The sequence below is a fragment of the Engystomops pustulosus genome, chromosome 6 (assembly GCF_040894005.1).
Source record: "Engystomops pustulosus chromosome 6, aEngPut4.maternal, whole genome shotgun sequence".
NCBI classification, from domain to species: Eukaryota; Metazoa; Chordata; class Amphibia; order Anura; family Leptodactylidae; genus Engystomops; species Engystomops pustulosus.
Window position 1 is genome coordinate 172,006,504 of NC_092416.1, and position 18,391 is coordinate 172,024,894.

The 18,391-nt window shown below is 46.8% G+C and overlaps 1 protein-coding gene across 2 annotated transcripts; it reads left to right on the top strand.

Annotated features, from left to right (window-relative positions):
* Nucleotides 1–38: 38 nt before the first annotated feature.
* On the top strand, nucleotides 39–15,820 carry TMEM143 (transmembrane protein 143). 2 transcript variants are annotated; one of them, XM_072112469.1, is made up of 8 exons: nucleotides 39–154; nucleotides 2,290–2,510; nucleotides 3,590–3,697; nucleotides 4,821–5,018; nucleotides 9,050–9,186; nucleotides 10,472–10,751; nucleotides 12,282–12,471; nucleotides 15,524–15,820. In XM_072112469.1, exons 2-8 carry the CDS (start codon nucleotides 2,310–2,312, stop codon nucleotides 15,694–15,696), a joined length of 1,287 nt encoding a protein of 428 aa, XP_071968570.1. In that variant the 5' UTR covers nucleotides 39–154; nucleotides 2,290–2,309; the 3' UTR covers nucleotides 15,697–15,820. The 2 variants fall into 2 exon arrangements, with proteins under 2 accessions (XP_071968570.1, XP_071968569.1); XM_072112468.1 differs by having other exon boundaries at nucleotides 64–214.
* The last annotated feature ends 2,571 nt before the right edge of the window (nucleotides 15,821–18,391 follow it).

Here is an 18,391-nt window from a genome sequence, read left to right on the forward strand (position 1 = left end):
TCCTGCAGTGTAAAGGCAGTGCGGAAAGCCACACCCCTGTCCACGAGGCCCACCCCTTTCCGTGACATCGCACCAACCAGGAGCAGCTCCATTCCAGGGACCACTTCCCCCTCCCTTCCCTGACACGTGGTGACGTCACAGCAGGACGCAGGAGGTGCGGTAGGCTGTGACTGCGCATGCCCGGGATCTCAATGTCAGCTCTGCCCGTCCAGAGGTTAGCGGTGATTGTGTGACATAGTCGGGGAGGGGGTGGACGTCACTATGGCAACTAATAGCTGCTGCCTATAGACCTTATGTAGTCCTATAGCAGGGAGGAGCCTCCTCCTGGCGGCATGGCGGGAATGAGGAGAGAGATGGACGCCCACCATGTGCATGAGCTTGTGTGGAGCCCCCCATGCACATCAGTATTCCCCTGTATTACACCACATTGTATACAAATGTTTCAGGCTGCGTTCACACATGACGCTTGCATTGAGTTTCTAAGGCCCCATTCACACTTGCATGTGTTTTTCATGTGTAGGACTTATAGGCACCACTCATTGTCTATGGAGAAGCATCAAAAGTGCATTACATGCCTCTCAACTGATCCAAATCACCTAGACAGGCCCAATTCTCAGGTTCTGCCCCGTCCGGGAAATAAAAACCATAAAATGACAGGGGGAGCTGCTGCGAAGGATGGCACAATATCATGGGGAGCTGGGAGGGAGGGGGTCACAATACTCGGGAGTTGCTGGTGGGGGAATCACAATAACAGAGGGAGCTTTAGGAATTTGCACCATAGAGGGAGCCCCTGCCGCTGGGGGTTACAGTGTGAGAGGGAGCCCCTGCCGCTGGGGGTTACAGTGTGAGAGGGAGCCCCTGCCGCTGGGGGTTACAGTGTGAGAGGGAGCCCCTGCTGCCGGGGGTTACAGCGTGAGAGGGAGCCCCTGCTGCTGGGGGTTACAGTGTGAGAGGGAGCCCCTGCTGCTGGGGGTTACAGTGTGAGAGGGAGCCCCTGCTGCTGGGGGTTACAGTGTGAGAGGGAGCCCCTGCTGCTGGGGGTTACAGTGTGAGAGGGAGCCCCTGCTGCCGGGGGTTACAGTGTGAGAGGGAGCCCCTGCTGCCGGGGGTTACAGCGTGAGAGGGAGCCCCTGCTGCCGGGGGTTACAGTGTGAGAGGGAGCCCCTGCTGCTGGGGGGTTACAGCGTGAGAGGGGGCCCCTGCTGCCGGGGGTTACAGCGTGAGAGGGAGCCCCTGCCGCTGGGGGTTACAGTGTGAGAGGGAGCCCCTGCTGCTGGGGGTTACAGTGTGAGAGGGGGCCCCTGCTGCTGGGGGGTTACAATGTGAGAGGGAGCCCCTGCTGCCGGGGGTTACAATGTGAGAGGGAGCCCCTGCTGCCGGGGGTTACAATGTGAGAGGGAGCCCCTGCTGCCGGGGGTTACAATGTGAGAGGGAGCCCCTGCTGCTGGGGGTTACAATAACAGGGGCAGCTGCTGAAGTGGCACAATAAGAGTGGAAGCGGCTGGGGACACAGTAAGAGGGGACACAATGAGGAGGAGATGGAGGGCACTGAGGGACAAATAATACTGGGTGTAGTAAGGGGCGGAGAAAAGGTGTGGCTTGGGCAATAAACAATTCCATCGGTGCACATGGAGCGCCACGTATTTAGTCCATCTTTCGCTTTTACGAAAGTTGTGAGGTCTGGTGCGCTCTTTTCAGGGGTTGCACTCTGCTGTGAATGAGACCTTAGCTAATCCGGATGGCACCAGATGGGGCTTGACCCGATCCCATATACATTTCCACAAAAAACCCATACGATGGCGATCGACCACCATGTGAGAAATCCAAAAATGTAAACAATGTAAAACAATGTGGTGCTTGTTACCAATCAATTGTGTTTCAGTAGAAACGTGAACATCGGGCCAAGCTCCAGCCCCTCCACCTGAGGGTCCGGCCTTGTGTACCACTATTGGTTAGAAGCACAATGTTCGTGCACGGGGGCGGCCACGGCCCCAATCACATATGCGTCTTTCTATGGAATCCAGCACCCAGTGTCTTGTATGTGGATATGCGATGGGGCCGTGTTACACCACACTGCGCTTCTAAACAGAATCCAAGGCACCTTAAGAGACCAGGGCTGTAAAGAGGTTCTGGGTCTCACCAAAAGTCTCAATTCTTTCACTCCTTCACGGCTGCTCACCGTCTTTAGTCGCACCGTGTAGCGTTTGCAGTTCTGTTCTTTGTCGTCGCTACCGTCTCTCCACTGGAGCAGACAGCCTAATGGCAGGATCTTGTTTCCGGTTTCCCTAGGGGCATTCTTGGCCTGCAGCATGCTGTACGTAGCCCTGAGGGGCCTCCGAAATGGAGTACTGGCAGGGGACTCGTTCATCCGTACCATGGGCTCGCTGTCCGCTAAAATGGCAGAATACAAAAAAATGTGGAAGCCAAGTGAACCCAGAGACTGGACTGTGCAGTACCAGGAGCGATACATCCCGTTCTCTACAAATCAGCTGGTGGAGCTTTTATCCAAGGTTAGTGAGACTGCGTGGATTTACATGTCTGACTGCAGGCACCCAAGGCCCCCCTTGGTTCCTCCCTTAGTACCAGTGTCCCACAGTAGCCAATTTTTCAACAATGCCCCCACTGTAGCCATTATAGTACCAGTGTCCCCACAGTCGCCAAAACATTAACAGTGTCGCCACTATATGCAATATAGTCACGGTGCTTCCACAGTAGCCCATATAGAAATGGTTCCCCCACAGCAGCCAGTATATTAACAGTGCCCCCACAGTACACTAGTGGCTGTGGTTTCGGTGCCCCTATTGTAGCAAATACAGGCAGTCCCCGGGTTACATACAAGATAGGGTCTGTAGGTTTGTTCTTAAGTTGAATTTGTATGTAAGTCGGAACTGTATACTTTATAATTGTAACACCAGACAAATTTTTTTTTTGGTCTCTATGACAACTGGATTTTAAAAATGTTGGGTTGTCATAAGATCCAGGATTAACCCAGCCCAGTGGGTTGTATAGCAACATTTGAGAAAAAATGGACCGCGTGTACGGATGTCATCTTTATGCAGTCTGTGTGTTTTTTTTTTCTTTTGTGGATCCAATGACTTCTATAGAAGCCTGTAATCCACATATGGATGTGCAGATCGCGTAAAACGGCCGTAGCCTTCTTTTTAAGCATCAGGTTTGCACTCCCTCCCTACTTGTTCCTATTTTTGTGAGTATGTGGCATGTGTCACTGAAATAGTTACTCAATTTCTACAGGATATGGGCGAGTGCCGTTCCTGTCAATCTGCTTGCACGTTCCGTGTGGATTAAACTATTTCTTTGGATCTGTGCACCACGTTAATCCTGATGGACATTACACCTGCGATAGACACTTTTGATGGACTTTGCACCTATCCGTATGGTGGTAGAAGGTAGAAGGCCGATATCCCTTGTTTGTTGAATTAATGGGTCAGTATGCCATCCGCAAAAAGATAGCATACAGACCTCAAAAATGTCCGTCTGAATGAGCCCTAACAGTTAGTCGTTTTATTGTCCAGTTAGTTTATTACTTATCCATCAATAAAAGCAACGCGGTGTCCCCTTTACCCTCCAGGAGTTCCACTCGTCTCATGAGGCTGAAGAGCAATCCTTCCTTTCATTTGTGAAACAACTGGAAACCTCACTCCTCCAACCTTATCACTCCATCCTGCAGGGGCTCCAAGTAAGTTTTCTTTCTCACGCCTCCCAAGTACGTAAAGGGGTTATCCCGAGGCTGAAAAACATGGCTGCTTTCTTCCTAAAACAGCGCCACACCTGACCGTGGGTAGTGTGTGGTATTGCAACTAAGCTCCATTGATTTCTATATAGCTGAGCTGCAATACCAGCATTAACCATGGTCAGGTGTGGCGCTGTTTTTGGAAGAAAGCAGCCATGTTTTTCAGCCTCCGGAGAACCCCTTTAATACCATCCCCTCTGCTGTAGCATTTCTAGTTCGGAGTTGATCGGCCAACATATTTTTATCCACATTTACTGTGATGTATAAGGGGCATTTATCCTGGAAATGCCATAAATATGTCCTAGAAAAGCAACTTTTTCTCCACTTACACCACCTTGAAGCAAGTAAGTAGATTAAAGGGGTTGTCCCACGAACCAAGTTAGGCCAGTGATGAGACCCCCCCACAGATCACAAGAACGAGAGGTTCCGATGGGGGTCCCAGGTACCTCAGTCGAACCCCTTTTCGCTCCTGGAGATTAATGGAACAGATGGCCACGCACGACCGTTCTGCTCCATTCATCTAGATGGAGCTGATGGAGACCCCATTGTATCCTTAGGGGGGGCACCGTGGCTTATTGGTTAGCATTACAGCCTTGCAGCGCTGTGGACCTGGGTTCAAGCAAAGAGTTAGTATATTCTCTCCGTGTTTGAGTGGGTTTCCTCCTGGTCCTCTGGTTTCCTCCCACACTCAATAAAACATACTGGTAGGTTGATTAGATTGTGAGCCCCATTGGGGACAGGGACTGATTTTGTGAACTCTTTGCAACGCTGCATATTCTGTGTGCGCAATATAAATAAAGGAATTATTATTATCCCTCGTGATCTATAGGGGTCTCATCACTGTGACCCCCATCAATCAACAAGTTAGACGCTAACTTACTTCGTGGGACAACCCCTTTAATTGTAGTCTTTCCAGGTTCCTGCCAGAAAGCCGTAGAATTCATCCATCAGAGCCTCTCGATACATTCCCCGTCGTCTCTGAGCACTGGTTCTCATTTATTATAAAGCTTCTCATTTCATAAAAAATTTGAGTCGGATTGTTTCTTGCATAGTTTGTGTTTTTTGTTAGGTTTTATATGATCCTATTAACCCCGACCGCGACGCCCTGCTGGAAACATCAGGCCTTTCAGACGCAGAGAAACTGTCCAGGGAGAAAGAAGTTCTAGAACATTTACAGCCCATATTGGATCAGGGTAATTTCAACGTCTTGTCAGAGGACGCCTTGGCGTATGCTCTAATAGTACATCACCCCCAGGACGGAGTGCAGGTAATAGATCTCGTGTCACCTTCTTCTGTGGGTTGAATAAATGTTATGGAAAATGCTGCTTGGCCTTAAATTATTATGAAAATAGTATATGTTGCAGTATAAGCCACCAGAATGATGAAATGCCCTGCAGCAGCCCCCTTGTAATAATACGCAATGACCTGCAGCAGCCCCCCTAGTAACGCAATGACCTGCAGCAGCCCCCTTAGTAATTAAATTCCCTGCAGCAGCCCCCCTCTAATGATATGCAATGACCTGCAGAAACCCCCCTGTAATGATATGCAATGACCTGCAGCAGCCCCTCTAGTAATGCAATGACCTGCAGCAGCCCCCCCCTAGTAATGCAATGGCCTGCAGCAGCCCTCCCTAGTAATGCAATGGCGTGCAGCAGCCCCCACCCTAGTAATGAAATGCCCTGCAGCAGCCCCCCCAGTAATGAAATTCCCTGCAGCAGCCCCCCCCAGTAATGAAATGCCCTGCAGCAGCCCCCCCAGTAATGAAATGCCCTGCAGCAGCCCCCCCAGTAATGAAATGCCCTGCAGCAGCCCCTTCCAGTAATGAAATGCCCTGCAGCAGCCCCTTCCAGTAATGAAATGCCCTGCAGCAGCCCCTTCCAGTAATGAAATTCCCTGCAGCAGCCCCTTCCAGTAATGAAATTCCCTGCAGCAGCCCCTTCCAGTAATGAAATGCCCTGCAGCAGCCCCCCCAGTGATGAAATGCCCTGCAGCAGCCCCCCCAGTGATGAAATGCCCTGCAGCAGCCCCCCCCCCAGTAATGAAATGCCCTGCAGCAGCCCCTTCCAGTAATGAAATGCCCTGCAGCAGCCCCTTCCAGTAATGAAATGCCCTGCAGCAGCCCCCCCTCAGTAATGAAATGCCCTGCAGCAGCCCCCCCCCAGTAATGAAATGCCCTGCAGCAGCCCCCCCAGTAATGAAATGCCCTGCAGCAGCCCCCCCCAGTAATGAAATGCCCTGCAGCAGCCCCCCCCCCCAGTAATGAAATGCCCTGCAGCAGCCCCCCCCAGTAATGAAATGCCCTGCAGCAGCCCCCCCCAGTAATGAAATGCCCTGCAGCAGCCCCCCCAGTAATGAAATGCCCTGCAGCAGCCCCCCCAGTAATGAAATGCCCTGCAGCAGCCCCCCCAGTAATGAAATGCCCTGCAGCAGCCCCCCCAGTAATGAAATGCCCTGCAGCAGCCCCCCCAGTAATGAAATGCCCTGCAGCAGCCCCCCCCCCAGTAATGAAATGCCCTGAAGCAGCCCCCCCCCCAGTAATGAAATGCCCTGAAGCAGCCCCCCCCCCAGTAATGAAATGCCCTGCAGCAGCCCCCCCAGTGATGAAATGCCCTGCAGCAGTCCCTTCCAGTAATGAATGCCCTGCAGCAGTCCCTTCCAGTAATGAAATGCCCTGCAGCAGCCCCTTCCAGTAATGAAATTCCCTGCAGCAGCCCCCCCAGTGATGAAATGCCCTGCAGCAGCCCCCCCCAGTGATGAAATGCCCTGCAGCAGCCCCCCCCCCAGTAATGAAATGCCCTGCAGCAGCCCCTTCCAGTAATGAAATGCCCTGCAGCAGCCCCTTCCAGTAATGAAATGCCCTGCAGCAGCCCCTTCCAGTAATGAAATGCCCTGCAGCAGCCCCTTCCAGTAATGAAATGCCCTGCAGCAGCCCCTTCCAGTAATGAAATGCCCTGCAGCAGCCCCTTCCAGTAATGAAATGCCCTGCAGCAGCCCCCCCCCCCAGTAATGAAATGCCCTGCAGCAGCCCCCCCAGTAATGAAATGCCCTGCAGCAGCCCCCCCAGTAATGAAATGCCCTGCAGCAGCCCCCCCCCAGTAATGAAATGCCCTGAAGCAGCCCCCCCCAGTAATGAAATGCCCTGCAGCAGCCCCTCTAGTGATGAAATGCCTTGCAGCAGCCCCTCTAGTGATGAAATGCCCTGCAGCAGCCCCTCTAGTGATGAAATGCCCTGCAGCAGCCCCTCTAGTGATGAAATGCCCTGCAGCAGCCCCTCTAGTGATGAAATGCCCTGCAGCAGCCCCTCTAGTGATGAAATGCCCTGCAGCAGCCCCTCTAGTAATGAAATGCCCTGCAGCAGCCCCTCTAGTAATGAAATGCCCTGCAGCAGCCCCTCTAGTAATGAAATGCCCTGCAGTAACCTCCTTAGAAATGAAATTCCCTGCAGCAGCGCCCCCCCCCCCCCCACTAGTGAAATGCCCTGCAGTAGCCTCCTTAGAAATGAAATTCCCTGCAGCTGCCCAGGACCTCTAATCTGCATATCCTAATTAGTAGCTTCATCAGCTTCAGTATCAAATCTAAATTGGGCTCTACTGTCGTGGGGATGCTCCTGGGCATCAGCAGGCAGCCTAACTCTGCCATTCTGACACCTTAAAGAGAGACCTTAAAATAATTAAATTAATCACTCGGGAACTGTGAGGGAGTCAAGGAGAAACTAAGCCAGAATCCATGGAACAATATCTCTTTGCTTTTGCAGAATTCTAAGAATCTGTTCACATCTGCATTACACAGTTACATAGTTGATACAGTTGAAAAAAGACATTTGTCTATCAACTACAACCAAGGAACAGAAGGGATATAAGGGAACACAATTTGATAAAATAATCTAACCAGAAATGTTGTTTTGATGTAAAAAGACACCTAGACCTTGAAGCTCTCTGCTGTCCCTGCTGTGCTCTGCTCCTGAGCTCAGCTATTCCACTTATTCACAATTCTTGCGGTAAAGTAGTCCTGTCGCCTATGGAGATTAAGCCTTGTTTTTTTTCCGGTTGGAGACCACACCCCCTTGATTTTTGTAATTGAAAATGGAACAACTTTCCAGCATATTTTTTTTTGTACACATGATTTATATGTTTATACAAATTGATCATATCCTCCACACCCTTTTCACATTTGATCTATGATGTACTAGAACACCCTGGTCCTTCTCAACAAGGGACTCTCCCAGATTGACTCCAATTCACCTGCAGCCTATGAACATCCTCCATAGACTGTATAACACTACACAGCTTGTACTACTACTCCCATCCTCCATAGACTGTGTTACACTACACAGCTTGTACTACTCCCATTTTCCATAGACTGTGTTACACTACACAGCTTGTACTACTACTCCCATTCTCCATAGACTGTGTTACACTACACAGCTTGTACTACTACTCCCATCCTCCACAGACTGTTACACTACACAACTTGTACTACTCCCATTCTCCATAGACTGTGTTACACTACACAGCTTGTACTACTACTCCCATCCTCCATAGACTGTTACACTACACAACTTGTACTACTCCCATTCTCCATAGACTGTGTTACACTACACAGCTTGTACTACTACTCCCATTCTCCATAGACTGTTACACTACACAACTTGTACTACTCCCATTCTCCATAGACTGTGTTACACTACACAGCTTGTACTACTACTCCCATTCTCCATAGACTGTGTTACACTACACAGCTTGTACTACTACTCCCATTCTCCATAGACTGTATTACACTACACAGCTTGTACTACTACTCCCATTCTCCATAGACTGTGTTACACTACACAGCTTGTACTACTACTCCCATTCTCCATAGACTGTATTACACTACACAGCTTGTACTACTCCCATTCTCCATAGACTGTTACACTACACAGCTTGTACTACTCCCATTCTCCATAGACTGTGTTACACTACACAGCTTGTACTACTCCCATCCTCTATAGACTGTTACACTACACAGCTTGTACTACTACTCCCATCCTCTATAGACTGTATTACACTACACAGCTTGTACTACTCCCATCCTCCATAGACTGTATTACACTACACAGCTTGTACTACTACTCCCATCCTCCATAGACTGTATGCTACTACACAGGAACAATAGATTAAAGTCCGATTTTTAGCTTGGAGAACATAGTAGTTTGGGTTCTCTTCACTTTGAACCCCAGGATACCGGGCTGGTCTTGCTGTCAAAATTACAAAAAAACTTCCTTTAAACAATTTTTTTTCTTTTTTTTTAATTTTTCAGGTTCATGTGAATCTGGACAAGTATGAATATATTCGTTATTGGGCTCTAGGACAGAGAGTTGGGCCTCTCACCCTGCAGATGAGCTCCAAGCCTCAGGATTCTTGGTTCTCCAGGACCCCTCGAGTGCCACCAGAAAGGCAAGACATAGTTCTAGGTGCTCATCGTGTACAATGTAATTATAAAGTTTTGCTATAACTACAGTAGACTATGTGTGACATACGGTACCGAATTATTATGCAGGCAGCACATGCTAATGCTAATAAAGTATACGGGGAAAATATGCGTGTATGTCAGCTGAAGGAATCTGCGCCGTTGTCTTTACAATTACCAATGTTTGCACAGTCCCTCTTGCACTCCGGGAACGTCATAAACTCAGTTTTGAGTCAAAATTTTCACCCCACGCTTTCCAAAATCCACTTCTTAACCACCATATGCAGGAGCCATTGTCTGCTGGATGCTGTGGCAGTAAAAGACCAATCATAACTTACTTTCTATTTTGCCTCAGGTCATGAATATGAGCTCTGAGCTTTGATTTGGTTACTATAGGCAATGAGTATACAACGCTTATGTGTGGGGTAAGATGGGTAGAGAGGGAGAGAGACAGATATATACATACAGATCACTAAAATACAACGAAGCAGCACTCCTTAAAGGGGTTTGCCCATGAAAGAAAGTTCTCAAATTTTAATCTTCTAGTGATGTTTACACAATATCATAACTTTACAATTTTACCCAGATTTATTGCTGTTGCAGCTTCTATCACTCAGTGATGGTCAGTGTGAGCTGGGAATCTCTAAGCAGACACTTTATGATTCCTCTGTGCTATGAGATGCTGTGTGCTGACAATGTGCTTAGATTATCAGGGTACAGGGTTATCTACACTTTTACACTTCACGTTCTACTAGTATCTGACACATAGAAAAAGAGAGATGAGAGATTAGAGATATAACAAACAATGACACACTTCAGCTCTGCTATATCTGAGCTATAACACACACATAGTGACTCCCTCCCCTGGCTAAAAACTTTATCTATAGGTTGTAGAGTAAGTCTCTGCAGGAGGATGCTAGCCAGCAGGAAGTGTCTGTGTGTGAGCTTGTCTTGTAACGGAGGGGGGGGGGGGAGAGACAGTGCGCAGATAAGAGAAGCTATTCATGAGAAGAATCTGCACTGCCCGACCATAATCAGAAGATTTACAGTCAGATCCCAGGGCGCCCGAAATTGTATACACAAGGAACTTGCTTAACCTTCTCCTTCCTCCTGCTTGTTTTCTACATAGATAGATATAAAACATATGTTGTGACATCTAAGAGCAGTCATTTCCCTGGGCAATGTCGGGAACCATTTGTTTCTAAAGTTTTATTTCCATCACAGTCGGTAGAAATTTGGAATCTCACCTGACTTTTTTTTCTGTTTGAATAGGCGATACTTTAAGAGAGTTCTTATAGCCGCTCGCCCCAGACAGTCCCATATGGTCTTAAAGTGCTTCAAAGACATCCCCCTGGAAGGCCTCGAGCAGCTCCTCCCTGTGGTAAAGGTCCGGACCTCAAGTATCGACCGCACCTTAATTAACACTATGTTGTTGGTGAGTGGAGGAATGGTGTTTGTCAATGTCGGAATGGTGGTCCTCACCGACCTGAAGATCGGGACGTCGTTCTTACTGTTTTTATTTGCTGGATTCATGACTTTTCGAACTTGGAAGGTAAGAAGCTAAAACAGAGTCACAGCTGTTATAGGGTTTGACACTTTTAGTGTGATTGTCAGGAATGATTCAAATGAACCCCCAAGAGTCATACCCGAGACCTAAAGTATCCCTGTGCTCTAGGGTAATTTGTGACTAAAGCCAATGACGGCAAGTCACCCTAGAGTGCAGGGGTGTGCTGCAACCCAGGAAATTCGTTGTATGGCTGGTCGCCTCCAACAGCTCGAGAACCGCCTATTCGCATAGAAAGCCATCAGCTATCGCTGGTGAATGGCGAAAGGTTCATTATAGACACTTTTAAGCTGATTATTGCAGTTTGGAACTATAGTAAAGCATGCAGAGACTTCACCAAAGATCACAGTGGCCAGAGGGGTCCGTCTGTAACTATGGGTCGTTTGTAAGTCGGGTGTCCTTAAGTAGGGGACCGTCTGTATTTATATAGCTCACACAGATCAGCAGCTCTGCACAGAACTTGCCAAATCAGTCCCTGTCCCCAATGGGCCTCACAATCTAATCAACCTACCAGTATGTTTTGGAGTGTGGGAGGAAACCGGAGGAAACCCACGCAAACATGTAGAAATTCTTAAAATGACCCCAGGCTCCTATTATTATTATTATTATTATTATTATTGTTTATTTTTTTCTGGTGTCCATGAACCACAATTTCCCAGCTTTAAACACCCAGACTTCTGGCGTTCGTATATATGCAATCCATCAGGTTATAAATTTATTAGGGTTAAGTTTTCTGTTTTTTTTTTGGCCTAAAACATAGCAACAATAAAAACTGAATGAGATTTTCCCATGAAAGAAAGTTCTCAAATTTTAATCCCCAAGTGATGTTTACACAATAAAGATCATTTTATCCCCCTTACTTTGCAATTTTAGTCAGTTTTATTGCTGTTTCGGGCCCTCATCATTTCCTAGACAGGTCAGTGTAAGATTCCAGAGTGTGGGCAGGGGACACCCTAAGCAGACACATTATAATCCCTCTGTGCTATGAGATGCTGTGTGCTGACAATGTGCTTAGATTATCAGGGTACAGGTTTATCTACACTTTCATTTAGCTTCTGTATATATTCACTAGTATATAGCACATACAAAGAGAGATGAGACTGATCAGAGATGAGGAGATCCATGAAATGGATATAACACACAATGACACTCTCACCTCTGCTAACTCACCCACAGCACACACAGAGTTAACTCTGCTATATGCCTCTTTCCTGGATAAAGACCTTATCTGTAGTGTAAGTCTCTGCACTCTGCTGCTTGCTGGCAGGAAGTGCCTGTGTCTGAGCTGGTCTTGTAATGCAGGGGGTAGAGAAGGAGGCAGAGAGCACTGTAGTGTGCAGACAGGAGAAGCTATTCATGAGAAGAAACCGACCATAGCCAGAAGATTTACGGTCGGATCCAGTGGCAACCAACACAGGTGGGAAGAATCTTGTCTTAGTGAGAAATTATAACTGTTAAAGATATTGCAACGTTATGTAACTTTACACCTGACCGTCCATTCCGATCTGTCATTGGCAGGTCTTTGCCCAAAGAAGGAAAGCTCATTCGCTAGAACTGGCTCACATGCTCTATTACAGAAGCACTTCCAACAATTCTGAGCTTCTCGCCGCCCTCATCCAAAGAGCTCAAGAAGAACATGCAAAAGAAGTCATCTTGGCTAACAGTTTTATGAAACAACTTAACCTATCATGTGACGGAGATGAGACAGGTGAGAGCAGCAGGAAATCACAGCAGCCATCGAAAGGAATTTTTCCTTCCATCTTTACAGCTCTATACCCAGTGCACAAATAACGTTTATAAATGCCAAGACAGTGGCCAACTTCAAAGGGCTATATCTCCTGAACCCTGGCACCTAGAAATACAATTCTAGAAATGCAGGAGAATCTCCACTTTAATATGAACTCAGGATTGTGTGTGGATGCTTCACAGAACCAGAGATATCCACCCTTAGGCTACATTCACACTGACATATGGAGGACGTATATACGGCCGACGTATATACGGCCGATATACGTCCTCCATACACGTCAATGGGCGCACGGCACCGTACCGCTCCGTACCCGGAAAAACATAGGACCTGTCCTATCTTTCTCCGTAGTATGGCGCCGTGTGCTATTAATTCCTATGGAGAGGGGCGGGGGTGAGCTGCGCTCACCTCCTCCTCCTCTCCCCGTGCACTGCTGTTGCCCGTTACGGTACGGTACGGGCGGGCAATGGCAGTGTGAATATAGCCTTAAAGTTGGAGTAGAAAATTTAGATTTTTTTTTTTGTATAGAGCTTTCTATTTCTGAGATGTCTGACTGTGACTTTAAGAGTGGATTTCCCCCGTTTTGTGAAGCATCCTCACACAATCCATATATATTTAAGGGGAGATTTTACTGATTTGCTTGTCACCTGAAGGCAGAATGTAGAAGAAGCTGCAGGAAAGACTTACAATTTGCACAATTATAGAAGTGCATGCACCCTCTGCACCTGTAGCTGGACTTGGGGAAAGGGTAATAGAATGACGCTGTACATTTTTACTACTTATTTAAAAAAAAACTTTAATGAGAGAAATGACAAAAAAGCTTATTTTTCTTGCATGTGCAGTTTTTACATATCAAAACAATTTTTAAAGATATCGTCCTATAAAGTAGCGCATAATAGAACTGCAAAAAATTAGCTGGACATTCAGGATTACCCGGTCCTGTCAGGATCCCCGAACCGGACGGTCCGACGAGGATGAAGTCCGGCGCGATTCATCAACATTGTGCGCCCGATATCCTGCATGTGTCGCTTCCCCGATGAAGTCCGCCGGAGTTCACATCTAAATCCTGTGCGTTGTCCGAATCCTTCGGCTTGTCTGCCGGCCCGCCCCCCTCAGTTGTGTCGCGTGAAAGCCGCTGCCGATGTGCCAAAATCTGATCGCGTGTGCCAAAAACCCCCTGTTAAATGTGGCGCAACTCAGAAATCGTTGTGAACCCGACGAAAATGTGCTCCACGGACCCTTAGTAAATGAGCCCCTTTATGTTTTATAATTGTAGATCCAGACAATTTTTTTTTTTTGCTTCAGTGACAATTGTAGTTTCCAAATTTTTTGCTGTAATTGGACCAAGGGTTATGAATAAATCTTCATTACAGACACCTTACAGCTGATCATTGCAGTCTGGGACTATAGTAACATCCAGAGAGGTCACAGGGGGCAGAGGGGTCCGTCTGTAACTAGGGGCCCTCTGTAAGTCGGGTGTCCTTTAAGTAGGGGATCACTTGTATGTAGTTTGTACATTGTATGTAACGATATGACTTTGGGGATGAAGTCTGTAATTCTTTATGAACCAGAAATAATTAAAAATGTTTACAAAAAAGTAGGACAAAGTACTACTGGTATACACTCACCGTCACTTTATTAGGTGCACCATGCTAGTAACGGGTTGGACCCCCTTTTGCCTTCAGAACTGCCTCAATTCTGCGTGGCATAGATACAACAAGGTGCTGGAAGCTCCTCAGAGATTTTGGTCCATATTGACATGATGGCATCACACAGTTGCCGCAGATTTGTCGGCTGCACATCCGTGATGCGAATCTCCCGTTCCACCACATCCCAAAGATGCTCTATTGGATTGAGATCTGGTGACTGTGGAGGCCATTTGTGTCCAGTGACCTCATTGTCATGTTCAAGAAACCAGTCTGAGATGATTCCAGCTTTATGACATGGCGCATTATCCTGCTGAAAGTAGCCATCAGATGTTACAGGGTACATTGTGCTCATAAAGGGATGGACATGGTCAGCAACAATACTCAGGTAGGCTGTGGCGTTGTACCAAGGAGCCCAAAGAGTGCCAAGAAAGTATTCCCCACACCATGACACCACCACCACCAGCCTGAACAGTTGATACTTGTTGATGCCAAATTCTGTTGTTGATGCCAAATTCTGACCCTACCATCTGAATGTCGCAGCAGAAATCGAGACTCATCAGACCAGGCAACGTTTTTCCAATCTTCTACTGTCCAATTTCGATGAGCTTGTGCAAATTGTAGCCTCAGTTTCCTTTTGAGTCACTGTTGCCTTTCTATCAGCTCGAACCAGTCTGCCCATTCTCCTCTGACCTCAACAAGGCATTTCCGCCCACAGAACTGCCGCTCACTGGATGTTTTTTCTTTTTCTGACCATTCTCTGTAAACCCTAGAGATGGTTGTGCGTGAAAATCCCAGTAGATCAGCAGTTTCTGAAATACTCAGACCAGCCCTTCTGGCACCAACAACCATGCCACGTTCAAAGGCCTCAAATCACCTTTCTCCCCCATACTGATGCTCGGTTTGAACTGCAGGAGATTGTCTTGACCATGTCTACATGCCTAAATGCACTGAGTTGCCGCCATGTGATTGGCTGATTAGAAATTAAGTGTTAACGGGCAGTTGGACAGGTGTACCTAATAAAGTGGCCGGTGAGTGTATATTGGCTGCAAAAAAGGTAAATTTATTGAGTTTTCTGAATAAAGGGAAAATGGTGGGGAAACGGCCACCGTCTGCTTCCTGGATGGTAAGGACATAACATTCATTGTATAAGTGCCATCTGCGGCAATCCCTGGCATATAACGTGACTTCTGAGGACAGGGATTGGCTCGGGGGACATGTGTACAATGACTGCATCACCATAGGCTCCAAGAGCTTTCTTCTATGTCCCACATACATTGCCATTTAGGAGCAGAGATCCCCTATAACTGGAATTCCTAAAAAGTAAAGCCTGTTTTTTTTTTTTTTTTTTTTTTTTTTCTTGCAAGACCCTGAACTAACGCTAAAGATCAAAAAGCACGTAGAGTCCTGGCTGCAATCACAATCTGGATTGGAGATCACGTTTTCAGCAGAACGAGCTCTTCAGAATCTGAGGACTCTGAAAAGACACAAAGAAAATACAAGCCCTTCCAAAGAACGAGTCCTACAGATGCACAACTAAGGACACGCACTCTGCTTTATCAGCATGTGGATGTGTAATGGCCGGAGCGTCTGTGTGTATGTGTGGGCTGCGCGGCAGAAATGTAAATATACTTAATATATATAAAAACTTAAGTTATGCTTCACACATTGACTGCTTCATTTTTTTATGTATTTAAGGTTCATTTTCATGCAATGTCACAAAATCAGTTTATAAACTTATGTGCAACTCACCTAAGGTGACACTACATGAGTTACTTGCATGGCCCTCTTCTTGTTCCTGAGAACAAGTCATCTGACCCGGATGACATCGTCAAAGGTTCTGTTACATCTGCAATATCTACCCTTTGTATGTATATGATCACATGAAATTTCATTTCTGCAATTTCATTTGATCACATGTATGCATGGTGTACAGTTTGATAATGTTAAGAGGCTAAAGGACCTGTGATGATGTCACTCTGGTCACATGACATGCGGAGAAGAGGCATGGGACATGTGGTGGAGTAGAGGGAAGGGGCTGACCGAGCAGAACAAGCCTTCTCTGATGCCAGGGAATATAATATAAAGTTGATTTATGGAGATGTAAGGGAAAATATTTTTAACTACAAGGCGGTCAGTTAGTTAATAGGGCTCTATAGGAACCTGTCACTAGCCTTATATGTGAAAATGTGGTGACAGGCTCCCTTTAAAGTTATTTATTTCTATGTCGTTTCTATGATATATGATATACAGGTTTTAGTTTTCTTTAGGCCTCTCAAAATCAATTGAAAGCTGAGCAGGTGCCTCTAAATATAGATTTTGGCGATTAAAAAAAACTGCACCTAAAATCTAAACCTCCTAACATCCTAGAAATAATGATAAAAAACATACATAATTGTTTTTTCAGCAAAACCACTCAATTCAGGGATCAAACAAGATATGTTTCTGCATCGGTGTAGCTACAGCATTATCAGGGTGTGTTTGGTTCACTGGCTGGCTGTATACTAGAGGGGGCAGGCTTGGCTGGCTGTATACTAGAGGGGGCAGGCTTGGCTGGCTGTATACTAGAGGGGGCAGGCTTGGCTGGCTGTATACTACAGGGGGCAGGCTTGGCTGGCTGTATACTACAGGGGGGCTGGCTGGCTATATACTGGGGGGGTCTGTGACCAATGCATTTCACACCCTCGGCTTACACTCGAGTCAATAGGTAAAATTGGGGGTCTGGGATGATACCCGGGTTGGCTTATACTCGAGTATATACGGTACTTCAAGGGTCAATAAACTTCATAAAAAATCTTTTAGATACGTTGGGGGGTGTAGTTTCTATAATGGGATAATTTATGGGGTTTTACTATTATTTCGGCCTCTCAAAGTGACTTGAAAGCTGAGGAGGTCCCTCAAAAGGGTTATGATTACATGTTTAGAACGAAAATGTGAAAAATGTCACCTAAAGTTCTAAGCCCCCATAACATTGGACAAAAATGTGAGGACACATAAAAAACCAAGTCAACATCAAGCAGACATCTGGTAAATTTCTAGTCATGTTGGTGTTATGACCGTCAAAAAAAGTAGAAAATTTTTGAATTTGGAACATTGAGAATTTTTGAAAATTGCTTTCCAAATATCCTTTTATAAACTCAAAATGTATCACCCAAATTTTTCACAAGAAAACATGTCGAGGCGCTCCAAAGCTATAACCACTTGAAATTTGAAAAAAAATTGGTCTTGGCAGGAAGGTGCAAAATTGCCAAGTCGTTAAGGGGTTGAGCCGGCTTCTGAGCCGGTCACTATTCTATCTGGTGACAATGTGGACCAACGGAAGTGCTGTGACCACGGCTCCGGAGAATCCTGCAAGTACCCGAGGTTAGAGGTGCGGATATTGTGCAAAACTACCTGCCCGTGAGCGTGTCTTGTCTTCTGAAGATATCCCTGTTTTTGAACCTTTTCAGTCTGCAAGCTTTCCCTTACAAAAACAGCGCCACACCTGACCACGGGTAGGGTGTGGTATTGCAACTAAGCTCCATTCATTTCTATAAAGCTGAACAGCACCTGGTAAGGTGTGGCTCTGTTTTTGGAAGAAAGCCGCCACTTACAGTCTATGAGGATGAGGGGATGACACAAGAGCTTACAGCAGGGGTCAGGAACCTTTTTGGCTGAGAGAGCCATTAACGCCACATTTTTAAAATGTTATTCTGTAAGAGCCGTACCATATGAACATGCACCCCAGTAGAGAGGTAGTCCCAGTGTCATGGGTGCCCCTGCGATCTACGTCTCGCACCCCTTTCCGAGCTCACTCAACTCGTCACTTTCCGGCTCCCGTCCCGGCTGGCCAGCGCTTGCGCACCACCACTTGCAAATTTTAAAGGCCAGTGCACTGCTGATTGCCGCAGCCCACTTACCGGGTTGCTATAAAGAACGGATATATTGCCTATCGGATCTTAGTGCTTCATACCTATGAGGAAGCTTTCCACAGTGTTGACCTCCCATTGTGACCCCGGACCAGTAGATGGGTAACCACAGCATATACTCCCAGTAGATATGTAGCCACAGCACATGCCCCTCAGTATATAGGTAGCCACAGCACATGCCCCAAGTATATAAGTAGCCACAGCACACGCCCCCAGTGTATAGGTAGCCCCAGCACACACTCCCAGTATATAGGTAGCCACAGCACATGCCCCCAGTAGATAGGTAGTCACAGCAAAAAAAAAAAAGAATATTCACTTAACAGTGCT

Coding starts and splice junctions, on each gene's coding strand:
- TMEM143 (XM_072112469.1), top strand. CDS start 2,310: ATGCTGTACGTAGCCCTGAGGGGCCTCCGAAATGGAGTACTGGCAGGG. Junction 9,187..10,471: donor CCTCGAGTGCCACCAGAAAG/GCAAGACATAGT, acceptor CTGTTTGAATAG/GCGATACTTTAAGAGAGTTC. Junction 10,752..12,281: donor TGACTTTTCGAACTTGGAAG/GTAAGAAGCTAA, acceptor TGTCATTGGCAG/GTCTTTGCCCAAAGAAGGAA.